Below are 27,954 nucleotides of genomic sequence, written 5' to 3'. Positions count from 1 at the left end.
GAAGGCCGCGGACCTAATCCCCAACCCTCCCTCCTGTCAGTGTGTTTGTGTGACCTCTGACCCTTGCAAGAGGAAACAGGAAGTGGCTTTGCGGTATGTTAGAGGAGATAACTGGAGGTGCAACCTCGCTGGGTGACTGGCGGGGGGATGTCAGGGATGTTACTCAGGGATACAACACACTTCCCCTCCAGGTGCACTGTGCTAACCCCGACTACAACCGAGACTCATGAACACAGAGGAAATCGTATATAATTCATTCATTAAATTGTCAGTTTGTCAAAAGTTAAATCACTACTCCCCTATTTTCGGGCGAGCTGAATACGACAAAAAAGTTGACATATTGTGAAGAAAAAAAAATTAACAGACAATCGCTGTTGACTCCCATTTAAAAACCATTGGCTCAATCTAATTTTCAGACACAAAATCTGTGTTGCAGTACTCAGCGGTCCTCTGAAAGCTGAAGACCAAAGACATGACATGATAAAAGGTGTTTTATTTGGTTCATTGTTTATTGTCAATCACATCTCCCCCCCCCCTCAAAATTGCCTTTTTCTGATTACAATAAAATCAGTCCTTCATTTAATCCGATGAGTACAGATTGATTGAGATGAATACTGCACATTTACATATTTCAAGATTAGGAGAAAAAAAAATTGAATGAGCGCAAAGAACTCAAAAACAAAAAGTACTGTGATGAAATAAAATATATATTTTTTTTTTAAGCTATATTGAACCGATTAAAAATAGAGATCACATAAAAAGGTGAGAAGGCATAACATAAGTCCCCGATGAGAAAGCAGGGTGATTTAAACACGCAGTGTAATTATGGCACATATCAATATCTACAGTGACTCTTAAACACAGGAGGAAACATCCACAAAAAAATTGACAACGGGCCCCATTTTGTCAAAAGAGCAACTTAAAAAGATCAACTATGTAGAAATCGCTCTGCCATTTCCTGGTTTCTAAAACTCTAGTAGTTTGCCTAATTTCAGTTTGTGTGACAAAACAAGGTAGTATAGTGTAGAGAATCATTGTACCATCTAAACCGCTGTGAAATATACCTTCCATCACCAAAAATATTGTTGTTTCAGCTTGTTGAAACTGGTGTACAAAAACCGAAAGCAAAAACCGCAAAAAAAACACAAATTTAAGCATAGAAAAGCACACATGTACCACTTTTTAGACTTGTTTAAGTAGAATGAAATATCTATAACTCACATTTCTGTGTGAATTTGGCCACCCCCAAAGAAAAGTACATATAGCCACTAAAGCAGAATTTATTACAATATATTTCTACTGCACCTTTATAATGAGACCACGTTATGATTCCCATGATGCATCATGCTGATAAAGAGGGTCCTGGTGATGAGACATTTACTATAGCAACTGTTCCATTGCAAAACCCTTTGGAAGTAAACACCTCACAGAGGAATGAAAGGAAGTGATATGGAGCGTTTTGGTGATTTAGACTTGGGAAGCTCAGACAGTAGACACTTTGGGCAAACAATTACATCAACTGGCAAATCAAAGAGTCAAGGAACAGAGAAACCCATCTCAAAGACACCAGTCAGGACCAAGGGGAGCGTGTAGGAGCATTATGGGATATGGTTTCTGACTGTAGTCATTGATACACCAGTCTGATACACCTATTATTCACACCTGTTATTCACACACCTGTCCTAACAGATCAACAGGAGGATAGTGCAGCAGCTGTATGGGCTGTGGCTTCTGGTTCGTATCATTGAAACACCTGTCCTAACAGGTCAACAGGAGGATAGTGCAGCAGCTGTATGGGCTGTGGTTTCTGGTTCGTATCATTGAAACACCTGTCCTAACAGGTCAGGTCAACAGGAGGATAGTGCAGCAGCTGTATGGGCTGTGGTTTCTGGTTCGTATCATTGAAACACCTGTCCTAACAGGTCAACAGGAGGATAGTGCAGCAGCTGTATGGGCTGTGGTTTCTGGTTCGTATCATTGAAACACCTGTCATAACAGGTCAACAGGAGGATAGTGCAGCAGCTGTATGGGCTGTGGCTTCTGGTTCGTATCATTGAAACACCTGTCCTAACAGGTCAGGTCAACAGGAGGATAGTGCAGCAGCTGTATGGGCTGTGGTTTCTGGTTCGTATCATTAAAACACCTGTCCTAACAGGTCAGGTCAACAGGAGGATAGTGCAGCAGCTGTATGGGCTGTGGTTTCTGGTTCGTATCATTGACACAGGGGCTAAAGAACGGCAGAACTCTGCCTCTGGGGCCGTTACTAAAAGAGTACAGGAGACTCATGTCATCAGCGTTATAGAAGGACACCTTCCTCTCATCACAGTCCAGGAACACCCCTATCCTCTGGGGAGACCACCCGACCTGCAGGACACAACATGGAGGAGAGAGAGAAACAAGATGTTATCAGGTGAAGCAGTAGTGGATCAATGTGTTTTAACGAGTCACTTCAGGTCCAATACTCTACGGGTCTCACATACACTCTTAGGGGGGAAAAAAAGAGTTCCAAAACAGTCCTTGGCTACCCCCACGGGAGAACCCCTTTGGATTCCATGTAGAACCCCTATGGATTCCATGTAGAACCCCTATGGATTCCATGTAGAACCCCTTTGGATTCCATGTAGAACCCCTTTGGATTCCATGTAGAACCCCTTTGGATTCCATGTAGAACCCCTTTGGATTCCATGTAGAACCCCTTTGGATTCCATGTAGAACCCCTTTGGATTCCATGTAGAACCCCTATGGATTCCATGTAGAACCCCTTTGGATTCCATGTAGAACCCCTTTGGATTCCATGTAGAACCCCTATGGATTCCATGTAGAACCCCTTTGGATTCCATGTAGAACCCCTTTGGATTCCATGTAGAACCCCTATGGATTCCATGTAGAACCCCTTTGGATTCCATGTAGAACCCCTTTGGATTCCATGTAGAACCCCTTTGGATTCCATGTAGAACCTTTCACGGAAGGGGTTCTAAATGGAACCCAAAACGGTTCTCCAGTGGGGACAGCCAAAGAAGAGTCCACACTTGAGTTTCACTAAACCCTGAAGTGTCACCAGTGTAGTGCAGAGGATCCCACCTGAAGCCGTGTCCAGGGCTGTGTGCCTGCAGAGTACTGGTCTCCCTCTCTCAGTCGTAGGGTCCAGTAACCGCTCTCAGGACTCAGCTTGACCCGGGCCTGACGGTCAACCCTCTCTGACGCCACACCCAGGTCCCACTTGGCCTTGCTGCCCACTCCTACCTAGGAGGGAGGGATAGATATTAGTAAATAAATACCACAATACAATATCCTGTTCTAGAATAAACAGAGACTTGTGTCCTGTCCAGGGGGTGTCCTGTCCAGGGGGTGTCCTGTCCAGGGGGTGTCCTGTCCAGGGGGTGTCCTGTCCAGGGGGTGTCCTGTACAGCAAGCTGTCTAATCAAATTTAGACGCAAGCGCCGAACAGTGAAATGCTTTACTTACAAGCCCTTAAATCAACAATTGTGTTGGGAAGAAAAATTACAGCTACGAATAAAAAAATGAAACTAACAAGTAATTAAAGAGCAGCAGTAAAATAACAATAGTGAGATTATATACAGGGGGGGTAGAATTTTATGAGAATTTTATGTTCACGCCGAGGAGGATTTCTGTCTGTAATAAAGCCCTTTTGTTGGGAAAAAAGTCATTCTGATTTGCATTTATAATGGATCCTCAGTTCTAGCCAAGGCAGCAGCTTCTTTTCCTGGGGCTGGCTGGGCCTATGCCCTTCCTATGCCCTTGCTGCACCCCTGACCAGTCGTGACCTCAATAGATTAGGGCTTCATGAATTTATTTATTTCAATTCCCTGATTTCATTATGAACTCAGTAAAATTGTTATACATAAGTATTATATACACACACATATTTAACAAAAATAGAAACGAGAGATACACACACACACACAATGCATTCAGAAAGTGTGTGTGTATATCTCTGCAGAAACTCCAAATACAGGTGTGCCAAGCTTGTAGAATTATACTCAAGACTCAAAGCTGTAATCGCTGCCAAAGGTGCTTCAAAGTACTGAGTAAAGGGTCTGAATACTTATGGAAATGTGCTATGTTTTAATTTTTTTACACATTTGCAAAAATGTCTAACCTGTTTTTGCATTGTCATTATGGGGTATTGTGTGTTGATTGATGAGGGGGGAAAAACTATTTAATCCATTTTAGAATAAGGCTGTAACGTAACAAAATGTGGAAAAAGGGGTCTGAAAACTTTAATACCACCCTACCTCCCAGTAGTGGCGTCCATCTTGGAAGCCCTGAGCCCCCAGCACGTTGACAGACTGTAGGAACCTCTTTGGGTTGGGCTGGTAGGGGACCATGCTATCACAGTCTACTGCGATGGTTCTGTCTCTCGATACATAGACGCTGGGGTGGGCCGTGTCCACATCGAACGTTACCGGGGCCGGACCTGAGAGGAGAAGGGTTACACGAAGGTTCAATGCTTTTCAATTTTATAATCACCATTATGTTTACAGGGATGTCAACATTGAGGCCCCGGTCTCTTTTTCCAGCGAGCCCTTAGAACTACACAGAAAAATTAAGACTTTATGCTTTAAACAACCCCAGGACAGAGAACCTTTAAAACCTCTTTGGGCTAGGGGGCAGTATTTTGACATCCGGATGAAAAGCGTGCCCAAAGTAAACTGCCTCTTACTCAGGCCCAGAAGCTAGGATATGCATATAATTGGTAGATTTGGATAGAAAACTCTAAAGTTTCTAAAACTGTTAAAATAATGTCTGAGTATAACAGAACTGATATGGCAGGCGAAACCCCGAGGACAAACCCCCCCCCAAAAAATTCAGTTCTATTAATTTTGTATGCATTTTTATGGAGGGAAACCGGTGGATTATTGAATTAAAGAAGGACTTTGTCGAACAAAAGGACCATTTGTGATGTAGCTGGGACCTTGGAGTGCTAACAGAAGGTCATCAAAGGTAAGGCATTTATTATATCGCTATTTCTGACTTGCGTGGCACACCTGCCTGGTTGAAATATGTTTTTCATGCTTTTGTATGCGGGGCGCTGTCCTCAGATAATCGCATGGTGTGCTTTCGTCGTAAAGCCTTTTTGAAATCTGACACAGCGGCTGGATTAACAAGAAGTTAAGCTTTATTTTGATGTATTACACATGTATTTTCATGAATGTTAAAATATTTCTGTCATTTGAATTTAGCGCTCTGCAATTTCACCGGATGTTGTCGAGGTGTCCCGCTAGCGGTACGCCTAGCCATAACAGGTTTTTAACCTCTTCCCCCAGGCCCACTAGACGTGTCAATAGAAGACATTTAACCTCTTCCCCCAGGCCCACTAGACGTGTCAATAGAAGACATTTAACCTCTTCCCCCAGGCCCACTAGACGTGTCAATAGAAGACATTTAACCTCTTCCCCCAGGCCCACTAGACGTGTCAATAGAAGACATTTAACCTCTTCCCCCAGGCCCACTAGACGTGTCAATAGAAGACATTTAACCTCTTCCCCCAGGCCCACTAGACGTGTCAATAGAAGACATTTAACCTCTTCCCCCAGGCCCACTAGACGTGTCAATAGAAGACATTTAACCTCTTCCCCCAGGCCCACTAGACGTGTCAATAGAAGACATTTAACCTCTTCCCCCAGGCACACTAGACATAGTCTACTTCTATTAACATGTTGTCTATCTACAGTTTTCCTTATCAATCTACACACACAACCCCATAATGACAAAGTTAAGTTTTTGTTTTTGCAACTTATAAAACAATAAACACCTTATATACATACAAGTATTCAGACCCTTTGCTATGAGACTCGATAATGGAGTCCACCTGTGGTAAATTCACTTGGAGATGATTTGGAAAGGCTCACTGGCTACAACACAGTTTTGACTCGGTCAAAAATTCTACAAAGAAGCAGCTATAAAAAGAACCATTAATTTCAGGTAAAATAACAACCCAAAATGTTCATCTCCCAAGCTTGCTAAATGTCCATTTTAATGTGTGACAAATTAATATAGTTGTTTCACAGTTTTGATCGTGTCGTGGTGTGGATGGACAAAATCAACATGGGCATGATGGCAGAAGCATGGCCTGTGTAGTCAGCATATAAGTCGTACCATATATCCGACACGATCTCGTGACTGTCTTGTCCTTCATGTTCCTGTTTTTAGTTTCTCTGCCCCCCCCCCCCCCCCACCCACCCCCCAGACATGGAACCAACTCCAGTGTCACTTAAAGCAGGAAGTTGCTGTATCCAAAAACCACATTTTGTTGGTCACGTATACAAATGATTAACAGATGTTGGTGCGGGTGTAGCGAAATGCTTGTGCTTCTAGCTCCGACAGTGCAGTAATCTCTAGTAAATTACACAACATTTACCCAATACACACATGGTGCATAAAACAAAAATCAAAATACTGCAAAGTTTAAGAGCTAGTCGCGATGCTACCATCTCCATCTGCGCCCTCTTGATCCTACGGTTACATGTTTCCTCTACGTCTAGTGGGCCTGGGGGAAGAGGTTAAATGTTTCCTCTACGTCTAGTGGGCCTGGGGGAAGAGGTTAAATGTTTCCTCTACGTCTAGTGGGCCTGGGGGAAGAGGTTAAATGTTCCCTATACGTCTAGTGGGCCTGGGGGAAGAGGTTAAATGTTTCCTCTACGTCTAGTGGGCCTGGGGGAAGAGGTTAAATGTTTCCTCTACGTCTAGTGGGCCTGGGGGAAGAGGTTAAATGTTTCCTCTACGTCTAGTGGGCCTGGGGGAAGAGGTTAAATGTTTCCTATACGTCTAGTGGGCCTGGGGGAAGAGGTTAAATGTTTCCTCTACGTCTAGTGGGCCTGGGGGAAGAGGTTAAATGTTTCCTCTACGTCTAGTGGGCCTGGGGGAAGAGGTTAAATGTTTCCTCTACGTCTAGTGGGCCTGGGGGAAGAGGTTAAATGTTTCCTCTACGTCTAGTGGGCCTGGGGGAAGAGGTTAAATGTTTCCTCTACGTCTAGTGGGCCTGGGGGAAGAGGTTAAATGTTTCCTCTACGTCTAGTGGGCCTGGGGGAAGAGGTTAAATGTTTCCTCTACGTCTAGTGGGCCTGGGGGAAGAGGTTAAATGTTTCCTCTACGTCTAGTGGGCCTGGGGGAAGAGGTTAAATGTTTCCTCTACGTCTAGTGGGCCTGGGGGAAGAGGTTAAATGTTTCCTCTACGTCTAGTGGGCCTGGGGGAAGAGGTTAAATGTTTCCTCTACGTCTAGTGGGCCTGGGGGAAGAGGTTAAATGTTTCCTATACGTCTAGTGGGCCTGGGGGAAGAGGTTAAATGTTTCCTATACGTCTAGTGGGCCTGGGGGAAGAGGTTAAATGTTTCCTCTACGTCTAGTGGGCCTGGGGGAAGAGGTTAAATGTTTCCTATACGTCTAGTGGGCCTGGGGGAAGAGGTTAAATGTTTCCTATACGTCTAGTGGGCCTGGGGGAAGAGGTTAAATGTTCCCTATACGTCTAGTGGGCCTGGGGGAAGAGGTTAAATGTTTCCTCTACGTCTAGTGGGCCTGGGGGAAGAGGTTAAATGTTTCCTCTACGTCTAGTGGGCCTGGGGGAAGAGGTTAAATGTTTCCTATACGTCTAGTGGGCCTGGGGGAAGAGGTTAAATGTTTCCTCTACGTCTAGTGGGCCTGGGGGAAGAGGTTAAATGTTTCCTCTACGTCTAGTGGGCCTGGGGGAAGAGGTTAAATGTTTCCTCTACGTCTAGTGGGCCTGGGGGAAGAGGTTAAATGTTTCCTCTACGTCTAGTGGGCCTGGGGGAAGAGGTTAAATGTTTCCTATACGTCTAGTGGGCCTGGGGGAAGAGGTTAAATGTTCCCTATACGTCTAGTGGGCCTGGGGGAAGAGGTTAAATGTTTCCTCTACGTCTAGTGGGCCTGGGGGAAGAGGTTAAATGTTTCCTCTACGTCTAGTGGGCCTGGGGGAAGAGGTTAAATGTTTCCTCTACGTCTAGTGGGCCTGGGGGAAGAGGTTAAATGTTTCCTCTACGTCTAGTGGGCCTGGGGGAAGAGGTTAAATGTTTCCTCTACGTCTAGTGGGCCTGGGGGAAGAGGTTAAATGTTTCCTCTACGTCTAGTGGGCCTGGGGGAAGAGGTTAAATGTTTCCTATACGTCTAGTAGGCCTGGGGGAAGAGGTAAATGTTTTCTTAGGTTGAGGTTGAGGTAGATGAGCTACGCCCCAGTTACTACTTTCTATGATGTACTTTAATAACACGTCCGGATATTTTTGCGTGTTGTCTAACTCTACGGCTATCAGCCGAATCAGTGCCAGGAAGGGGAAACATCTAATGCGGGTGAGTGCAATAAAGACAAGCAGACATTTTGTTTTGTGGAGGTAAGTAGTGCACCATACCGGGAACAGGGTGCCTTTTGGCATGAATCCTGTAACTAGGCCAGCCGTGGAGGCCATTTGGCAAGCATCCTGTAACTAGGCCAGCCGTGGAGCCATTTGTCATGCATCCTGTAACTAGGCCAGCCGTGGAGCCCATTTGTCACACATCCTGTAACTAGGCCAGCCGTGGAGGCCATTTGGCACGCATCCTGTAACTAGGCCAGCCGTGGAGCCATTTGGCACCCATCCTGTAACTAGGCCAGCCGTGGAGCCATTTGGCACCCATCCTGTAACTAGGCCAGCCGTGGAGCCATTTGGCACCCATCCTGTAACTAGGCCAGCCGTGGAGGCCATTTGGCACGCATCCTGTAACTAGGCCAGCCGTGGAGCCCATTTGGCACGCATCCTGTAACTAGGCCAGCCGTGGAGCCCATTTGGCACGCATCCTGTAACTAGGCCAGCCGTGGAGCCCATTTGGCACGCATCCTGTAACTAGGCCAGCCGTGGAGGCCATTTGGCACGCATCCTGTAACTAGGCCAGCCGTGGAGGCCATTTGGCACGCATCCTGTAACTAGTCCAGCCGTGGAGGCCATTTGGCACGCATCCTGTAACTAGGCCAGCCGTGGACGCCATTTGGCACGCATCCTGTAACTAGGCCAGCCGTGGAGGCCATTTGGCACGCATCCTGTAACTAGGCCAGCCGTGGAGGCCATTTGGCAAGCATCCTGTAACTAGGCCAGCCGTGGAGGCCATTTGGCAAGCATCCTGTAACTAGGCCAGCCGTGGAGGCCATTTGGCAAGCATCCTGTAACTAGGCCAGCCGTGGAGGCCATTTGGCACGCATCCTGTAACTAGGCCAGCCGTGGAGCCCATTTGGCACGCATCCTGTAACTAGGCCAGCCGTGGAGCCCATTTGGCACGCATCCTGTAACTAGGCCAGCCGTGGAGGCCATTTGGCACGCATCCTGTAACTAGGCCAGCCGTGGAGGCCATTTGTCACGCATCCTGTAACTAGGCCAGCCGTGGAGGCCATTTGTCACGCATCCTGTAACTAGGCCAGCCGTGGAGCCCATTTGTCACGCATCCTGTAACTAGGCCAGCCGTGGAGGCCATTTGGCACGCATCCTGTAACTAGGCCAGCCGTGGAGCCCATTTGGCACGCATCCTGTAACTAGGCCAGCCGTGGAGCCCATTTGGCACGCATCCTGTAACTAGGCCAGCCGTGGAGGCCATTTGGCAAGCATCCTGTAACTAGGCCAGCCGTGGAGGCCATTTGGCAAGCATCCTGTAACTAGGCCAGCCGTGGAGGCCATTTGGCAAGCATCCTGTAACTAGGCCAGCCGTGGAGCCCATTTGGCACGCATCCTGTAACTAGGCCAGCCGTGGAGGCCATTTGGCACGCATCCTGTAACTAGGCCAGCCGTGGAGGCCATTTGGCAAGCATCCTGTAACTAGGCCAGCCGTGGAGGCCATTTGGCAAGCATCCTGTAACTAGGCCAGCCGTGGAGGCCATTTGGCACGCATCCTGTAACTAGGCCAGCCGTGGAGGCCATTTGGCAAGCATCCTGTAACTAGGCCAGCCGTGGAGCCCATTTGGCATGCATCCTGTAACTAGGCCAGCCGTGGAGCCCATTTGGCATGCATCCTGTAACTAGGCCAGCCGTGGAGGCCATTTGGCACGCATCCTGTAACTAGGCCAGCCGTGGAGCCATTTGGCACGCATCCTGTAACTAGGCCAGCCGTGGAGCCCATTTGGCACGCATCCTGTAACTAGGCCAGCCGTGGAGGCCATTTGGCACGCATCCTGTAACTAGGCCAGCCGTGGAGGCCATTTGGCAAGCATCCTGTAACTAGGCCAGCCGTGGAGGCCATTTGGCAAGCATCCTGTAACTAGGCCAGCCGTGGAGGCCATTTGGCACGCATCCTGTAACTAGGCCAGCCGTGGAGGCCATTTGGCAAGCATCCTGTAACTAGGCCAGCCGTGGAGGCCATTTGGCATGCATCCTGTAACTAGGCCAGCCGTGGAGGCCATTTGGCATGCATCCTGTAACTAGGCCAGCCGTGGAGGCCATTTGGCACGCATCCTGTAACTAGGCCAGCCGTGGAGGGGTCTTACCAGGTTTGAGAGACTTGAACATCTTCCTCCACGTAATGTACTGTAGCGGTGCCATGTATCTACTGCTGAAGCCATTCAAGTCTAGCTCTGGTCCTGGTTCCACGTCTATTGGAGGCCTGGTGAAGAAAGAAAACATGCCGTCTTTACATTCTGTTAAATTGCTTTGTGAAAACTGCTGATTTAAAAAAAGGCAACATAAAATACATGTGATTGATGGACATTTCTATTAAATGCCTCACAAATTGCACCCTATTTCCTACGTAGTGCACTACTTTTGACCAGAGCCTATTCTCTTAATTTGTGCACTAGTTTTGTATGAGCAACGGTCAAACGGAGGGCACTATAAAGCATTTGTGCTCTTTTAGTCACAAATCTTAATCTTTATTACATTGTTTGAAAACAAACATGTTAGTTAGTGAAGAGGTTCAACACTGTTGGCCATGACATCAGAGGGGGAGGAGTCCGAGAATCACTCACCATAGCTGTGGAAACTGCAGAGAGAGAGAGAGAAGAAGAAATCAGGGTGAGATATTAGCTACTAATTCAAGGTGTTAAAAAAAAAAAAAAAGGATAAATTCAGATCCCAAAACCCTACTGCAGGGACCGCTGCCCTTAGACTAGTGGAAATCTGTACTGTGGTCTGATGTGTCTAAATTTGATATTTTTGGTTCCAACCACTGTGTCTTTGTGAGACGCAGAGTAGGTGAACGGATGATCTATGCATGTGTATTTCCCACCGTGAAGCATGGAGGTGGTGGTGTGATGGAGTGGTGGTGCTTTGCTGGTGACTTCTAAATAAATCCAGACATTCAAGTCACACTTAACCAGCATTGCTACCACAGCATTCTGCAGTGATATGCCATACCACCTGGTTTGGGCTTAGTGGGACTATCATTCATTTTTTTCAACAGGACAATGACCCAACACCTCCAGGCTGTGTAAGGGCTATTTTACCAAGAAGGAGAGTGATGAGTGCTGCATCAGATGACCTGGCATCCACAAATCACCAAACTTACACCCAATTGAGATGGCTTGGGATTAGTCGGACCGCAGAGTGAAGGAAAAGCAGCCCAAAAGTACTCGGCATATGTGGGAACTCTTTCAAAACTGTTGGAAAAGCATTCCAGGTGAAGCTGGTTGAGAGAATACCAAGAATGTGCAAAGCTGTCATGAAGGCAAAGGGTGGCTATTTGAAGAATCTCAAGTATAAATTTGATTTGTTTAATACTTTTTTGGTTACTACATGATTCCATATGTGTTATTTCATAGTTTCGTCTTCACTATTATTCTACAATGTAGAAAATAGTAAAAATAAAGAAAAACCCTTGAACGAGTACGTATCCTAAACCTTTTGACCGGTAGTGGATATATAAAAAGTTTGGGGTCACTTAGAAATGTCCTTATTTTCCATGAAAACATACATGAAAGGAGTTGCAAAAAGTATAGGAAATAGTCAAGACGTTTTAGATTTGATAAATAATGATTTTTAGTTGAAATAGTGTCCTTCAAACTTTGTCAAATAATTCTCTATTTGCAGCAATTACATCCTTGCAGACCTTTGACATTCTAGATGTCAATTTGTTGAAGTAATCTTGAAGAGATTTCACCCCATGCTTCCTGAAGCACCTCCCACAAATTGGATTGGCTTGATGGGCACTTCTTACGTACCGTACGGTCAAGCTGCTCCCACAACAGCTCAATAGGGTTGAGATCCGGTGACTGTGCTGGCCACTCCATTATAGACAGAATACCAGCTGACTGCTTCTTCCCTAAATTAGTTAATGCGTAGTTTGGAGCTGTGATTTGGGTCATTTTCCTGTTGTAGGAAGAAATTGGCTCCAATTAAGCGCCGTCCACAGGGTATGGCGTTGCAAAATGGAGTGATAGCCTTCCTTCTTCAAGATCCCTTTTACACGGTTCAATTCTCCAATTTTTCCAATCTTCCTCTGTCCGGTGTCTGTTCTTTTGCCATCTTAATATTTTCTTTAAAATTGACCAGCCTGAGATATGGCTTTTTCTTTGCAACTCTGCCTAGAAGGCCAGTATCACGGAGTCGCATCTTCACTGTTGATGTTGAGACTGGTGTTTTGCGGGTACTATTTAATGAAGCTGCCAGTTGAGGACTTGTGAGGCGTCTGTTTCTCAAACTAGACACCCAAATGCATTTGTCCTCTTGCTCAGTTGTGCACCGGGGCCTCCCACTCCTCTTTCTATTCTGGTTAGAGCCAGTTTGCGCTGTTCTGTGAAGGGAGTAGTACACAGCGTTGTACGAAATCTTCAGTTTCTTGTCAATTTCTCGCATGGAATAGCTTTAATTTCTCAGAACAAGAATAGACTGACGAGTTTCAGGAGAAAGTTCTTTGTTTCTGGTCATTTTGAGCCTGTAATCAAATCCACAAATGCGGATGCTCCAGATACTCAACTAGTCTAAAGAAGGCCAGTTTAATTGCTTCTTTAAATCAGAACAACATTTTTGCAAAAGGGTTTCCTAATGATCAATTAGCTTTTTAAAATGATCAACTTGGATTAGCTAACACAACGTGCCATTGGAACACAGGAGTGATGGTTGCTGATAATGTGCCTCTGTACGCCTATGTAGATATTCCATTAAAAATCAGCCGTTTCCAGCTACAATAGTCATTTACAACATTAACAATGTCTACACTGCATTTCTGATCAATGAGGTTATTTTAAAATGTACCAAAAAAGGTGCTTCTCTTTCAAAAACAAGGAAATTTCTAATTGCCCCCAAACTATTGAATGGTAGTGTATCTAGTAGATAGATAAAAGTAGAAAATATCTATTTTAATGTTTAGTAACTAACAATCACCTAAAACAAAGTTAGACAGGAAAAATGTATTCCAAAAACAATGAATTTAGCAATATAGATTGTATTATGTTTGAGCAAAGGAACACAGCATTAGCTGTGGCAAACCCCCCCCCCCCCCCCCCCCCCAAATTCTGTAAATAAATTTTAAAATCTGCAAACATTTCCTTAAAATCTATGTTAGAATATGTAGCATATCAGGACATTAGCTTTAAAACTGTAAGATGTTGTCTCAGCCGCACGGAAAAATGTGTAGAATTGCAGAAAACGGCTTTAAAAAGCGACAACATCTCTCTACACCACCAAGGGGCCTCTAAAATGTTCCCTAAAACCTGGCTGCGCCCCCTGCCACGCTTACCATTTAAGCAACCGGTTTGATCCAGAAAAACCCTGGAATACAGTAGATAAAATACGTGGAACTAGATCTTAACGAGCAGTTGGTTGTAGTAGAACAATGTTCCCCCCCGTGCTCTCCAACCCTGTTCCTGGAGGGAAAACCTACAGTTGGGTAGCCCTGTGGGAACAGGGTTGGAGAGCTCTATGGTGTCAGATACACCCGAGTTAAGAAACCCTGAAGAGTCCAACCAGGAGTCCCCTCTATAAACCCCGAAGAGTCCAACCAGGAGTCCCCTCTATAAACCCCGAAGAGTCCACCCAGGAGTCCCCTCTATAAACCCCGAAGAGTCCACCCAGGAGTCCCCTCTATAAACCCCGAAGAGTCCACCCAGGAGTCCCCTCTATAAACCCCGAAGAGTCCACCCAGGAGTCCCCTCTATAAACCCCGAAGAGTCCACCCAGGAGTCCCCTCTATAAACCCCGAAGAGTCCACCCAGGAGTCCCCTCTATAAACCCCGAAGAGTCCACCCAGGAGTCCCCTCTATAAACCCCGAAGAGTCCACCCAGGAGTCCCCTCTATAAACCCCGAAGAGTCCACCCAGGAGTCCCCTCTATAAACCCCGAAGAGTCCACCCAGGAGTCCCCTCTATAAACCCCGAAGAGTCCAACCAGGAGTCCCCTCTATAAACCCCGAAGAGTCCAACCAGGAGTCCCCTCTATAAACCCTGAAGAGTCAAACCAGTCCAACAGTAGTCCCCTCTATAAACCCTGAAGAGTCAACAGTCCCCTCTATAAACCCCGAAGAGTCAAACCAGGAGTCCTCTATAAACCCTGAAGAGTCAAACCAGGAGTCCCCTCTATTAGCAGACTGGAACGTGGTCGTTACGGCTCAAGTCAAAGAGAGTTCTAGGAAACACTATTCTCCGGTATCAACATTCCTTTTCTATTAGTCACATACAAGCCTACTTGGTATTTCTATAAACCCTGAAGAACTCTTCAATACCTCTACTAGTCCAGTCTGGTAGGTGGTGGTAGCAGCCTCATGCAGGAGTCTCATACTGTGATCCAGCTGACTGACAGCCTCTCTGACGACCGCCATGTGGCGCTGCAGCTGTTCCAGAGCCCCCTCCTGTTCCCTCCGCAGCCGTTCCAACACACACGCCTCCTCCTCCGCAAGGAAGGCCTGCATCGCCTGGAACTCCCCCTGGATACGCAGCTGCAGCTCATAGCCAATTCTCTACAGACAGAGGGGAGAGATGGGTGGGTGGGGGGGGGGGGGGGGGGGGGACGTCAACCTGGATATGTTGACAGCATAAATCAACCGCTAAATTTAAAAAAAAAAAAAACGTCCTTCTGGGGAAAATAAAGTTGACTGAATGAAGATGAATCCATAGGTCGTGTGAGATGAACTGACTGGAGTGTGACACGAACAACCAAACGATGGTATTTTAATGGACAAAAAATTTGCTTCTCTTTTAAAAATAAGGACATTTCTAATGTGGCTAGTTAAATAAAGGTTAAATAAATGGTGTGTAAGATGGGGGATCTTTATTTAACGAGGCAAGTCAGTTAAGAACAAACTCTTATTTTCAATGACGGCCTAGGAAACAGTGGATTAACTGCCTTGTTCAGGGGCAGAATGACAGATTTGTACCTTGTCAGCTCGGGGATTTGAACTTACACCATAACAAAGGAACATAAATAACTCCTTCAACACACTACAGGTTTGACAGAAACTTTAGCCACCTGTCGTCCCTTGGCTGAAAAAATGAAAAAATATACACTACCGCTCAATAGTTTGGAGTCACTTAGAAATGTCCTTGTTTTTAAAAGAGAAGCAATTTTTTTTGTCCATTAAAATACCATCAAATTGATCAGAAATACATTGTAGACATAGTTAATGTTGTAAATGACTATTGTAGCTGGAAACGGCAGATTTTTAATGGAATATCTACATAGGCGTACAGAGGCACATTATCAGCAACCATCACTCCTGTGTTCCAATGGCACGTTGTGTTAGCTAATCCAAGTTGATCATTTTAAAAAGCTAATTGATCATTAGGAAACCCTTTTGCAAAAATGTTGTTCTGATTTAAAGAAGCAATTAAACTGGCCTTCTTTAGACTAGTTGAGTATCTGGAGCATCAGCATTTGTGGGTTCGATTACAGGCTCAAAATGGCCAGAAACAAAGACCTTTCTTCTGAAACTTGTCAGTCTATTCTTGTTCTGAGAAATGAAGGCTATTCCATGCGAGAAATTGCCAATAAACTGAAGATCTCGTACAGCGCTGTGTACTACTCCCTTCACAGAACAGCGCAAACTGGCTCTAACCAGAATAGAAAGAGGAGTGGGAGGCCCCGGTGCACAACTGAGCAAGAGGACAAGTACATTAGCGTGTCTAGTTTGAGAAACAGACGCCTCACAAGTCCTCAACTGGCAGCTTCATTAAATAGTACCTGTAAAACACCAGTCTCAAAGTCAACAGTGAAGAGGCGACTCTGGGATGCTGTAAAGAAAAAGCCATATCTCAGACTGGCCAATTTGAAAGAAAAGATTAAGATGGACAAAAGAACACAGACACTGGACAGAGGAACTCTGCCTAGAAGGCCAGCATCCCGGAGTCGCCTCTTCACTGTTGATGTTGAGACTGGTGTTTTGTGGGTACTATTTAATGAAGCTGCCAGTTGAGGACTTGTGAGGAGTCTGTTTCTCAAACTAAACACCAATGATTTTTTTTTTTTTTTTAAACAACTTAAATCTATAATCTTCTTGTCCAACTATTTGTTTTAACTTGTGCTGGACAAGAGGACAGGCTTAATGTTGATGGATGTCCTACTATACCTTTATAGACTCCATGTGTTCCTCGTCTCTGCATATAACACACACACACAGTCTTTACCTTGATGCTCTCCATCTTGTCCTCGTCTCTGCATATAACCCAGTCTTTACCTTGATGCTCTCCATCTTGTCCTCGTCTCTGCATATAACCCAGTCTTTACCTTGATGCTCTCCATCTTGTCCTCGTCTCTGCATATAACCCAGTCTTTACCTTGATGCTCTCCATCTTGTCCTCGTCTCTGCATATAACCCAGTCTTTACCTTGATGCTCTCCATCTTGTCCTCGTCTCTGCATATAACCCAGTCTTTACCTTGATGCTCTCCATCTTGTCCTCGTCTCTGCATATAACCCAGTCTTTACCTTGATGCTCTCCATCTTGTCCTCGTCTCTGCATATAACCCAGTCTTTACCTTGATGCTCTCCATCTTGTCCTCGTCTCTGCATATAACCCAGTCTTTACCTTGATGCTCTCCATCTTGTCCTCGTCTCTGCATATAACCCAGTCTTTACCTTGATGCTCTCCATCTTGTCCTCGTCTCTGCATATAACCCAGTCTTTACCTTGATGCTCTCCATCTTGTCCTCGTCTCTGCATATAACCCAGTCTTTACCTTGATGCTCTCCATCTTGTCCTCGTCTCTGTTTAGAACAGTGATGAAATCCTCTCGTCTCTGTCTGTGGGCCTCCAACGAATCCTTCTGTTGTTTCTGACAACAACAAAAGCATGTGGTCAAAACGTTAGGCTACTTCAAAAGAAACACGTTAATGAGGAAAGTGGTTCCTGTGTCTTAATTGGAAGAATATAGAACAATTGATAGCAGGGATGGGCGACTGATGGGGGGGGGGGACAGGGACCACAAACTCAGAACTTATCACGAGAGGCCGCAGTGGCTCCACGTACCCACACATGCAGTCACAGCCAACCCTAGCCTTTTGGGGCCCCTCTCCTTGCGAGGAAAACATTTTAGCAAAATGTCCGTCTCATTCCTCTCCCGGAACAACTAATCTATAGCTGCTGCATCCACATTGTTTGGTGAAGTCATTTAATGTCGAGCTAAAAAGTAAAATAAATAATATAAAAATAAAATCTATTTCAAAAGGTAAAAATAAATATATAAACAGTTACTTTGGTGGTGGTGGTGGGGAGAGGGGGGGGGGGGGGGGGGGGCAAATCAGTTCAAAAATAATGATGGTTCTGTTCCGGACGCAACTATTGGAAAATAACATGGGTTAATTGAGTTACTGTGACTGACATAAGAGAAAACCACAGACCTACAGGGCTGCCAGTTGCCCATCCCTGATATCAGGGAACATAAAGAAAACTGACCTTTGGGTTTGAGACCATGTGTTCCAAATGGCACCCTATTCCCTATATTAGTCTCTACGGCACAGGTCAAAAGAAGTGCACTATAAAGGGTATAGGGTCATTTGGGATGAGCCCTAGAGTGAATTATTGTCAGTTAGATTACAACTATGCTGCTTGGTGGAACAACGTGCCTTCACTACCTCAACAGCAGCCAGACAGGGAGAAACAGAGCGAGAGAGAGAGACAGGGAGAAACAGAGCGAGAGAGAGAGACAGGGAGAAACAGAGCGAGAGAGAGAGGGAGAAACAGAGCGAGAGACAGGGAGAAACAGAGCGAGAGAGAGAGCGAGAACAGAGCGAGAGAGAGAGGGAGAAACAGAGCGAGAGAGAGAAACAGAGCGAGAGAGAGAGGGAGAAACAGAGCGAGAGAGAGAGGGAGAAACAGAGCGAGAGAGAGAGAAACAGAGCGAGAGAGAGAGACAGGGAGAAACAGAGCGAGAGAGAGAGGGAGAAACAGAGCGAGAGACAGGGAGAAACAGAGCGAGAGACAGGGAGAAACAGAGCGAGAGACAGGGAGAAACAGAGCGAGAGACAGGGAGAAACAGAGCGAGAGACAGGGAGAAACAGAGCGAGAGAGAGAGACAGGGAGAAACAGAGCGAGAGAGAGAGACAGGGAGAAACAGAGCGAGAGAGAGAGACAGGGAGAAACAGAGCGAGAGAGAGAGACAGGGAGAAACAGAGCGAGAGAGAGAGACAGGGAGAAACAGAGCGAGAGAGAGAGACAGGGAGAAACAGAGCGAGAGAGAGAGACAGGGAGAAACAGAGCGAGAGAGAGAGACAGGGAGAAACAGAGCGAGAGAGAGAGACAGGGAGAAACAGAGCGAGAGAGAGAGACAGGGAGAAACAGAGCGAGAGAGAGAGACAGGGAGAAACAGAGCGAGAGAGAGAGACAGGGAGAAACAGAGCGAGAGAGAGAGACAGGGAGAAACAGAGCGAGAGAGAGAGACAGGGAGAAACAGAGCGAGAGAGAGAGACAGGGAGAAACAGAGCGAGAGAGAGACAGGGAGAAACAGAGCGAGAGAGAGAGACAGGGAGAAACAGAGCGAGAGAGAGACAGGGAGGAACGGGGGTGGTTACAGTTCCACTGTATATACACACACATATGAAATGTCTTTATTATTTTGTAACTTCTGTGAGTGTAATGTTTACTGTTAAATGTTCATGACTTTAGTTTATCATCTACTTCAATTGCTTTGGCAATGTTCACATACATTTCCCATACCAATAACGCCCTCTTAATTGAATTGAGAGACAGGGAGGAGGGGGGGAAAGAGAGCGAGATGAGGAAAGAGTAAGAGAGAGAGACACACGAGAAGCCATTTTCCCCCACTTCTTTAACTCAAAGGTCACTTTCCGTTCATGTTTACATATGATGACCAAATGGTGACTTGAAGTTGCTATTCATTAAAGGGTTCAAACAGAATCCCTGAAACATCCGCAAGACTGTACAAGGCTGTTACTGCACACGGCACAGGGCCGTTACTGCATACGGCACAGGGCTGCATACGGCACAGGGCTGCATACGGCACAAGGCTGCATACGGCACAGGGCCGTTACTGCATACGGCACAGGGCCGTTACTGCATACGGCACAGGGCCGTTACTGCATACGGCACAGGGCTGCATACGGCACAGGGCTGCATACGGCACAGGGCCGTTACTGCATACGGCACAGGGCTGCATACGGCACAGGGCTGCATACGGCACAAGGCTGTTACTGCATACGGCACAGGGCTGTTACTGCATACGGCACAGGGCTGTTACTGCATACGGCACAGGGCTGCATACGGCACAGGGCTGCACACGGCACAGGGCCGTTACTGCATACGGCACAGGGCTGCATACGGCACAGGGCTGCATACGGCACAAGGCTGTTACTGCATACGGCACAGGGCTGCATACGGCACAGGGCTGCATACGGCACAGGGCTGCATACGGCACAGGGCTGCATACGGCACAAGGCTGTTACTGCATACGGCACAGGGCTGCATATGGCACAGGGCTGCATACGGCACAGGGCTGCATACGGCACAAGGCTGCATACGGCACAAGGCTGTTACTGCATACGGCACAAGGCTGTTACTGCATACGGCACAGGGCTGCATACGGCACAAGGCTGTTACTGCATACGGCACAGGGCTGCATACGGCACAGGGCTGCATACGGCACAGGGCTGCATACGGCACAAGGCTGCATACGGCACAAGGCTGTTACTGCATACGGCACAGGGCTGCATACGGCACAAGGCTGTTACTGCATACGGCACAGGGCTGCATACGGCACAGGGCTGTTACTGCATACGGCACAGGGCTGCATACGGCACAAGGCTGTTACTGCATACGGCACAGGGCTGCATACGGCACAGGGCTGCATACGGCACAAGGCTGTTACTGCATACGGCACAGGGCTGCATACGGCACAGGACTGCATACGGCACAGGGCTGCATACGGCACAGGGCTGCATACGGCACAGGGCTGTTACTGCATACGGCACAAGGCTGTTACTGCATGCGGCACAGGGCTGCATACGGCACAGGGCTGCATACGGCACAGGACTGTTACTGCATGCGGCACAGGGCTGCATACGGCACAGGACTGCATACGGCACAGGACTGCATACGGCACAGGGCTGCATGCGGCACAGGGCTGCATGCGGCACAGGGCTGCATGCGGCACAAGGCTGCATGCGGCACAAGGCTGCATACGGCACAAGGCTGTTACTGCATACGGCACAAGGCTGTTACTGCATACGGCACAGGGCTGCATACGGCACAGGGCTGCATACGGCACAGGGCTGTTACTGCATACGGCACAGGGCTGTTACTGCATACGGCACAGGGCTGTTACTGCATACGGCACAGGGCTGCACACGGCACAGGGCCGTTACTGCACACGGCACAGGGCCGTTACTGCACACGGCACAGGGCCGTTACTGCACACGGCACAGGGCCGTTACTGCACACGGCACAGGGCCGTTACTGCACACGGCACAGGGCCGTTACTGCACACGGCACAGGGCCGTTACTGCACACGGCACAGGGCCGTTACTGCACACGGCACAGGGCCGTTACTGCACACGGCACAAGGCTGCATACGGCACAGGGCCGCTACTGCACACGGCACAGGGCCGTTACTGCACACGGCACAAGGCTGCATACGGCACAGGGCCGCTACTGCATACGGCACAAGGCCGTTACTGCACACGGCACAGGGCCGTTACTGCACACGGCACAGGGCCGTTACTGCACACGGCACAGGGCCGTTACTGCACACGGCACAGGGCCGTTACTGCACACGGCACAGGGCCGTTACTGCACACGGCACAGGGCCGTTACTGCACAGGGCCGTTACTGCACACGGCCGTTACTGCACACGGCACAGGGCCGTTACTGCACACGGCCGTTACTGCACACGGCACAGGGCCGTTACTGCACAAGGCCGTTACTGCACACGGCACAAGGCCGTTACTGCACACGGCACAAGGCCGTTACTGCACACGGCACAAGGCCGTTACTGCACACGGCACACGGCACAGGGCCGCTACTGCACACGGCACAGGGCCGCTACTGCACACGGCACAGGGCCGCTACTGCACACGGCACAGGGCACAGGGCCGTTACTGCACACGGCACAGGGCCGTTACTGCACACGGCACAAGGCCGCTACTGCACACGGCACAGGGCCGCTACTGCACACGGCACAGGGCCGTTACTGCACACGGCACAGGGCCGTTACTGCACACGGCACAGGGCCGTTACTGCACACGGCACAGGGCCGCTACTGCACACGGCACAGGGCACAGGGCCGTTACTGCACACGGCACAGGGCCGTTACTGCACACGGCACAGGGCCGCTACTGCACACGGCACAGGGCCGCTACTGCACACGGCACAGGGCCGTTACTGCACACGGCACAGGGCCGTTACTGCACACGGCACAGGGCCGTTACTGCACACGGCACAGGGCCGTTACTGCACAGGGCCGTTACTGCACACGGCACAGGGCCGTTACTGCACACGGCACAGGGCCGTTACTGCACACGGCACAAGGCCGTTACTGCACACGGCACAAGGCCGTTACTGCACACGGCACAAGGCCGTTACTGCACACGGCACAAGGCCGTTACTGCACACGGCACAGGGCCGCTACTGCACACGGCACAGGGCCGCTACTGCACACGGCACAGGGCCGTTACTGCACACGGCCGTTACTGCACACGGCACAGGGCCGCTACTGCACACGGCACAGGGCCGCTACTGCACACGGCACAGGGCCGCTACTGCACACGGCACAGGGCCGCTACTGCACACGGCACAGGGCCGCTACTGCACACGGCCGCTACTGCACACGGCACAGGGCCGCTACTGCACACGGCACAGGGCCGTTACTGCACACGGCCGCTACTGCACACGGCACAGGGCCGCTACTGCACACGGCACAGGGCCGTTACTGCACACGGCCGCTACTGCACACGGCACAGGGCCGTTACTGCACACGGCACAGGGCCGTTACTGCACACGGCCGCTACTGCACACGGCACAGGGCCGTTACTGCACACGGCCGTTACTGCACACGGCACAGGGCCGCTACTGCACAGGGCCGCTACTGCACACGGCACAGGGCCGTTACTGCACACGGCACAGGGCCGTTACTGCACACGGCACAGGGCCGTTACTGCACACGGCACAGGGCCGCTACTGCACACGGCACAGGGCCGTTACTGCACACGGCACAGGGCCGCTACTGCACACGGCACAGGGCCGCTACTGCACACGGCACAGGGCCGTTACTGCACACGGCACAAGGCCGCTACTGCACACGGCACAAGGCCGCTACTGCATACGGCACAAGGCCGCTACTGCATACGGCACAAGGCCGCTACTGCACAAGGATGAACCAAATCTTTAGTGAAAGTCAAGGAAGGTTAGAAGTGAATCACTAATATAATACAAACTCAGTTATTTATTGGATAAACCAACAATGTTTCAGCATCACTGACTTCAGGGGTCTGAAGAAGGCACAGTGATGCCGAAATGTTGTCCGTTTACCCAATAAATTACTGGGAGCTTATATATTATATGACTGTCCGACTATTTAGTTTTATAGGCTACAGTTTACTAGCCATTAATCTGCACCTCTAACTACTTTTTTAAAAACTTTTTTTTAGGTACGCCCGCCAGCCGTTGCTTTTTATTAATTCGGTAATATAATAACACATCATACTCCAAAACAACTCACCTGTATATTCTGGACATAACTAACTCACCTGTATATTCTGGACATAACTAACTCACCTGTATATTCTGGACATAACTAACTCACCTGTATATTCTGGACATAACTAACTCACCTGTATATTCTGGACATAACTAACTCACCTGTATATTCTGGACATAACTAAACTCACCTGTATATTCTGGACATAACTAAACTCACCTGTATATTCTGGACATAACTAACTCACCTGTATATTCTGGACATAACTAACTCACCTGTATATTCTGGACATAACTAACTCACCTGTATATTCTGGACATAACTAACTCACCTGTATATTCTGGACATAACTAACTCACCTGTATATTCTGGACATAACTAACTCACCTGTATATTCTGGACATAACTAACCTCACCTGTATATTCTGGACATAACTAACCTCACCTGTATATTCTGGACATAACTAACCTCACCTGTATATTCTGGACATAACTAACCTCACCTGTATATTCTGGACATAACTAACCTCACCTGTATATTCTGGACATAACTCACCTCACCTGTATATTCTGGACATAACTCACCTGTATATTCTCAACTCACCTGTATATTCTCAACTCACCTGTATATTCTCAACTCACCTGTATATTCTCAACTCACCTGTATATTCTCAACTCACCTGTATATTCTCAACTCACCTGTATATTCTCAACTCACCTGTATATTCTCAACTCACCTGTATATTCTCAACTCACCTGTATATTCTCAACTCACCTGTATATTCTCAACTCCTGTTCACCTGTATATTCTCAACTCGCCTGTATATTCTCAACTCACCTGTATATTCTCAACTCGCCTGTATATTCTCAACTCGCCTGTATATTCTCAACTCGCCTGTATATTCTCAACTCGCCTGTATATTCTCAACTCGCCTGTATATTCTCAACTCGCCTGTATATTCTCAACTCACCTGTATATTCTCAACTCACCTGTATATTCTTGACATAACAGTCCGAGGTGGAGGCCCTAACCTTCTCCACCATGGCCGTCACCAGATAGTTGGTCTGGAAGTGTTTGGTGGTGAATTCCTTCCTACACTGGGGACAGGACACCGGTGTCTGGGTACCCCTCCAGTAGGTACTGATACAGCGCTTACAGAAGTGGTGCATACACGCCAGCATCACCGGCTCAGTAAAGAGGTCACAGCAGATGGCACAGGTCAAGTCTTCTCTGAGACTGGACTGGGTCTTACTGTTGGGAGCCGCCGCAGACATGATGGGGACTGTCTGTTCTTTTAGAAATGAGGAACTTCAGTTCATAGATGGGCTAGAGGCAGACCACAGGGCTGGTAGCTAAGAGACTGGAGGGTGAGAGAGAGAGAGAGTCTGTGTCAGATAATGCTTTTTTTGTGTTTCTAACACACACACACTTTCAGGCTAGGAGAATTCATATCCGTACAGTAGCTGTACACCTAGCTACACTGATTCTCAGTAGGCTAATAGTTGAGCCTTCTAGCTTTCTAAACGCATCACCATCTATAGTTGAATTTATTAAAAACACAAATGTTGTTGTTTTCTGCCAGGCTAAAGTAACATCGGCCTTCAGAGAGAGCGCACCCAGCAAGCAAATAACACATTAGGTCTATTACACAGACCACCATTAGGGTGGGGGTGTTCACTAAAGAAAAGACGCATTTACAGCTCATTAGTAGGCTGGATAATAAGAACGAATCTAAATTCACCCATGGCTGAAAAATTGGCAAAATAACGTTGTCTAAGCCGAGCCCATAGCAAATGAACGGAATGGACCGTTCGCCTGTTTAGACTTTGGACAGACGCTTAGAGTTCAATTTCCCCTAAATGGCACCAAAACAAAATGTATCCCTTTTTATTTTACCACTACAATCTGTTCTTAAGACGAAACTGGAAAAATAACTCGTGTAGAAAGTAAACACCTCGATGGTGCCAAGTGTGCTTATGTCTGCATAACGAGGAAGAGGGGGGGAGATTGCAACTTTTGACTATTTCTGGTCTAGCGATCGATGACAGCAGAGTACGCTGCCCAACCTTATGTAATTAGAAAGAGGAGTGTATCCTGACTAAAATGCTGTACGACTTAAAAAAATCAACACATTGCGAGATATTTGGTGAAATACACAAGCATGCCTCTCCATAGGAAAACAACGGGGGTGGCTCAACGTTCAAAGGGCAAAAGGGATTTCGGGGCTAGCCTTTGGTGACGATGGAGTACGCTGCCCTGCCTAACATAATTAGAAAAATAAGATTATCATGTTCAAAATTGTGTCCAATTAAAACATCTAAATATACACATTGGAAGATATTTGTCGAAATAGACAGAGAACTATATTTCCCCTATAGTAAAACAATGGGACGAGTTCAGAGTAACATGAGTCATGTTGTTCACATCTTAACGACAAGTAACGTGGAAGGTCTCATTGCCCACAGTAGCAGGTACTGTGCCGTAGAACTATACACCGGGAATAGACGGTTCTGAAGGCGAGTTGGTGCCACGGTGCGCAATACAACTAATAGGAGTTGGCAGGGTGAAAAATGGCCTAACAAATAAAAGGCCTGGTTTTTCCCCGTGTTTACTTCAAAACTACGGCAAGCAGCTGGGACATATGGTAATATTATGAAGAGTAAACGTTAAAATGTTCATGTGCCCAGCCTATCACTTGCTAACTAGCGTGAGTAGCTTCTAATCACAAGTCATTTTAGCTTTCGTAATAACACGTTAGCTGGTCACAGTTCTCTGCACTCGAAAGTAAGCTGGATATTGACATAGTCAGCTGACAATAACGTGAACAGTTCAGCTAGCTAACGTTAGGTAGTTGGGGGTAATAGCAAAGACAGTAATGTATCCTTTGATATGAAAGTCAGCTTTTTTTACGACAACTAAAACTTGTCAGTTTGTCAATTTTACGCGGTTGGAGGAATAACATGTTCAACTACTTTGTGATGGCTTTAGATTGAGAGAATTAACAACTAAGGAATCATTTTGTACTTCTCTCATTGAATTCTCAAACCCCGGTTTTGGTCTCTTTCGTAAGTTTCACCTGAAGTGTTCCTATCTTGCGCCTCTGGTTTAGAAACCTTGTGGTTATTGTTAGCTGGCAAGCTAGCTAGCACACTCTAGTTAGCTACTGCACACTACATGTTAAAAACAACACACACACTAGCAAGCTACTATTTGATTATATTGTATGCAAGCTACAACTTGTGTATGAAGAGTCGAAGGAATGTGACCTACTGTCTCTGCAACCCGAGTTGGAGAGCTTTTCGCCAGATGTTAGCTGCCACACACACCAGCCTCGCCTGTGAAGTCCAGACACAGAGTCCGGGTTGCCAGGTCTACCTTCAATTTCTAGCCAATGACTACTGAAAACCCGCCCACAAGGCCTGAAAACTACTGCAAAGTGAAAGGATTTAATGCGCTCTAGAGCGCCTAAAGTCGTTTCTGTGCTTGGTCGCCGTTTTTTATTTGATGCGAGTTAATGTTTTATGGGAAAAAAAGGTTGTAAATATGTATCTCTATTATGACAATTTACACAGCCTACCTTCAACTGGTAAAAAGTTGTCTCGATGTGCGCGCATACGGCTCTGAGTCAGGTGACAGCTGCCTGCAGCAGTGCTCAGTCTCAACACACACTCCTCCTGCCATTACTTATTCACTCACTAACAAACTGCCTGATAAGCAGCAGCAGCAGGCAACAGTGAAATATTTTTTTTTAAAGAAAAATAGCGTGGCGGCGGCGGTGTAATTTAGAAGTAGGCCAAAAACCCGAAATATATCTTCACCCGCGACATCGTTTTCTAAGTAGCTCAATGTAACGGTAAACCGCAAAGATGGGAACCCTGAACAGAGGACATGATGTACTGTGCACGCCCCAAAAGTACAAAGGCTTCAGTGATTGGTTTTTATTAAACTTGACTTGGCAAGTCAGTTAAGATCAAATCTTATTTACAATGACGGCCTACACCAGGCAACTGTGCACCGCCCTATGGGACTCCCAATCACAGCCGGTTGTGATACAGCCTGGATTCAAACCAGGGTGTCTGTGGTCACACCTCTTAGACCGCTGTGCCACTCGGGAGCCCAGGTCCATCTGGCTCAGTCAGTAAACAGTGGGAAGCAAATTATCCAGTTGTGTCATTTCACTACTCATGGCTGGATTTTGTTATACATTTGGACCTCTGCTGTGGCTAGTTTAAAAGGAGGGTCCATTCGAGCAGTGTTTGTTTCAACATCGACATTTTTATTTATTTAATTTTTTATTTTATCTTTATTTAACCAGGTAGGCCAGTTGAGAACAAGTTCTCATTTACAACTGCGGCCTGGCCAAGATAAAGCAAAGCAGTGTGACACAAACAACAGAGTTACACATGGGATAAACAAACGTACAGTCAATAACACAATAGAAAAGTCTATATACAGTGTGTGCAAATGTAGTACGATTAGGGAGGTAAGGCAATAAATAGGCCATAGTGGCGAAATAATTACAATTTAGCAATTAAACACTGGAGTGATAGATGTGCAGAAGATGAATGTGCAAGTAGAGATACTGGGGTGCAAAGGAGCAAAAAAAGAAAAAATAATATGGGGATGAGGTAGTTGGGTGGCCTATTTACAGATAGGCTATGTACAGCAGAGAACTGGAAGGAAAGGCGGCCAAAGGAAGAGTTGGCTTTGGGGGTGACCAGTGAAATATTCCTGCTGGAGCGCATGCTACGGGTGGGTACTGCTATGGTGATCAGTGAGCTGAGATAAGGTGGGGCTTTACCTAGCATAGACTTATAGATGACCTGGAGCCAGTGGGTGTGGCGACGAATATGAAGCGAGTGCCAGCCAACGAGAGCATACAGGTCGCAGTGG

General features: G+C 47.2%; 1 protein-coding gene across 7 annotated transcripts; it reads right to left on the bottom strand.

The window, feature by feature from the left end:
- Positions 1-484: 484 nt before the first annotated feature.
- Positions 485-26,890, bottom strand: trim105 (tripartite motif containing 105). Of its 7 annotated transcripts, none has more exons than XR_005478413.1 (10): positions 26,332-26,443; positions 24,051-24,421; positions 17,091-17,186; positions 14,644-14,877; positions 10,955-10,968; positions 10,478-10,593; positions 4,257-4,438; positions 3,082-3,243; positions 1,754-2,364; positions 485-1,677 (listed from the first exon to the last, which is right to left on the bottom strand). XR_005478413.1 is itself a non-coding variant. In XM_039012673.1 (10 exons), exons 2-9 carry the CDS (start codon positions 24,333-24,335, stop codon positions 2,149-2,151), a joined length of 1,305 nt encoding a protein of 434 aa, XP_038868601.1. In that variant the 5' UTR covers positions 24,336-24,421; positions 26,332-26,443; the 3' UTR covers positions 485-1,986; positions 2,144-2,148. The 7 variants fall into 7 exon arrangements, 4 of the variants coding, with proteins under 4 accessions (XP_038868601.1, XP_038868600.1, XP_038868599.1 ...); XR_005478414.1 differs by having other exon boundaries at positions 485-1,986; positions 2,063-2,364; XR_005478415.1 differs by having other exon boundaries at positions 485-1,910; positions 2,063-2,364.
- Between the last annotated feature and the right edge of the window lie 1,064 nt (positions 26,891-27,954).

Source organism: Salvelinus namaycush, chromosome 17 (assembly GCF_016432855.1).
Source record: "Salvelinus namaycush isolate Seneca chromosome 17, SaNama_1.0, whole genome shotgun sequence".
Classification (NCBI taxonomy): domain Eukaryota; kingdom Metazoa; phylum Chordata; class Actinopteri; order Salmoniformes; family Salmonidae; genus Salvelinus; species Salvelinus namaycush.
Note: the sequence above shows the minus strand (reverse complement) of the source record. Positions and strands in the feature narration are given on the sequence as shown.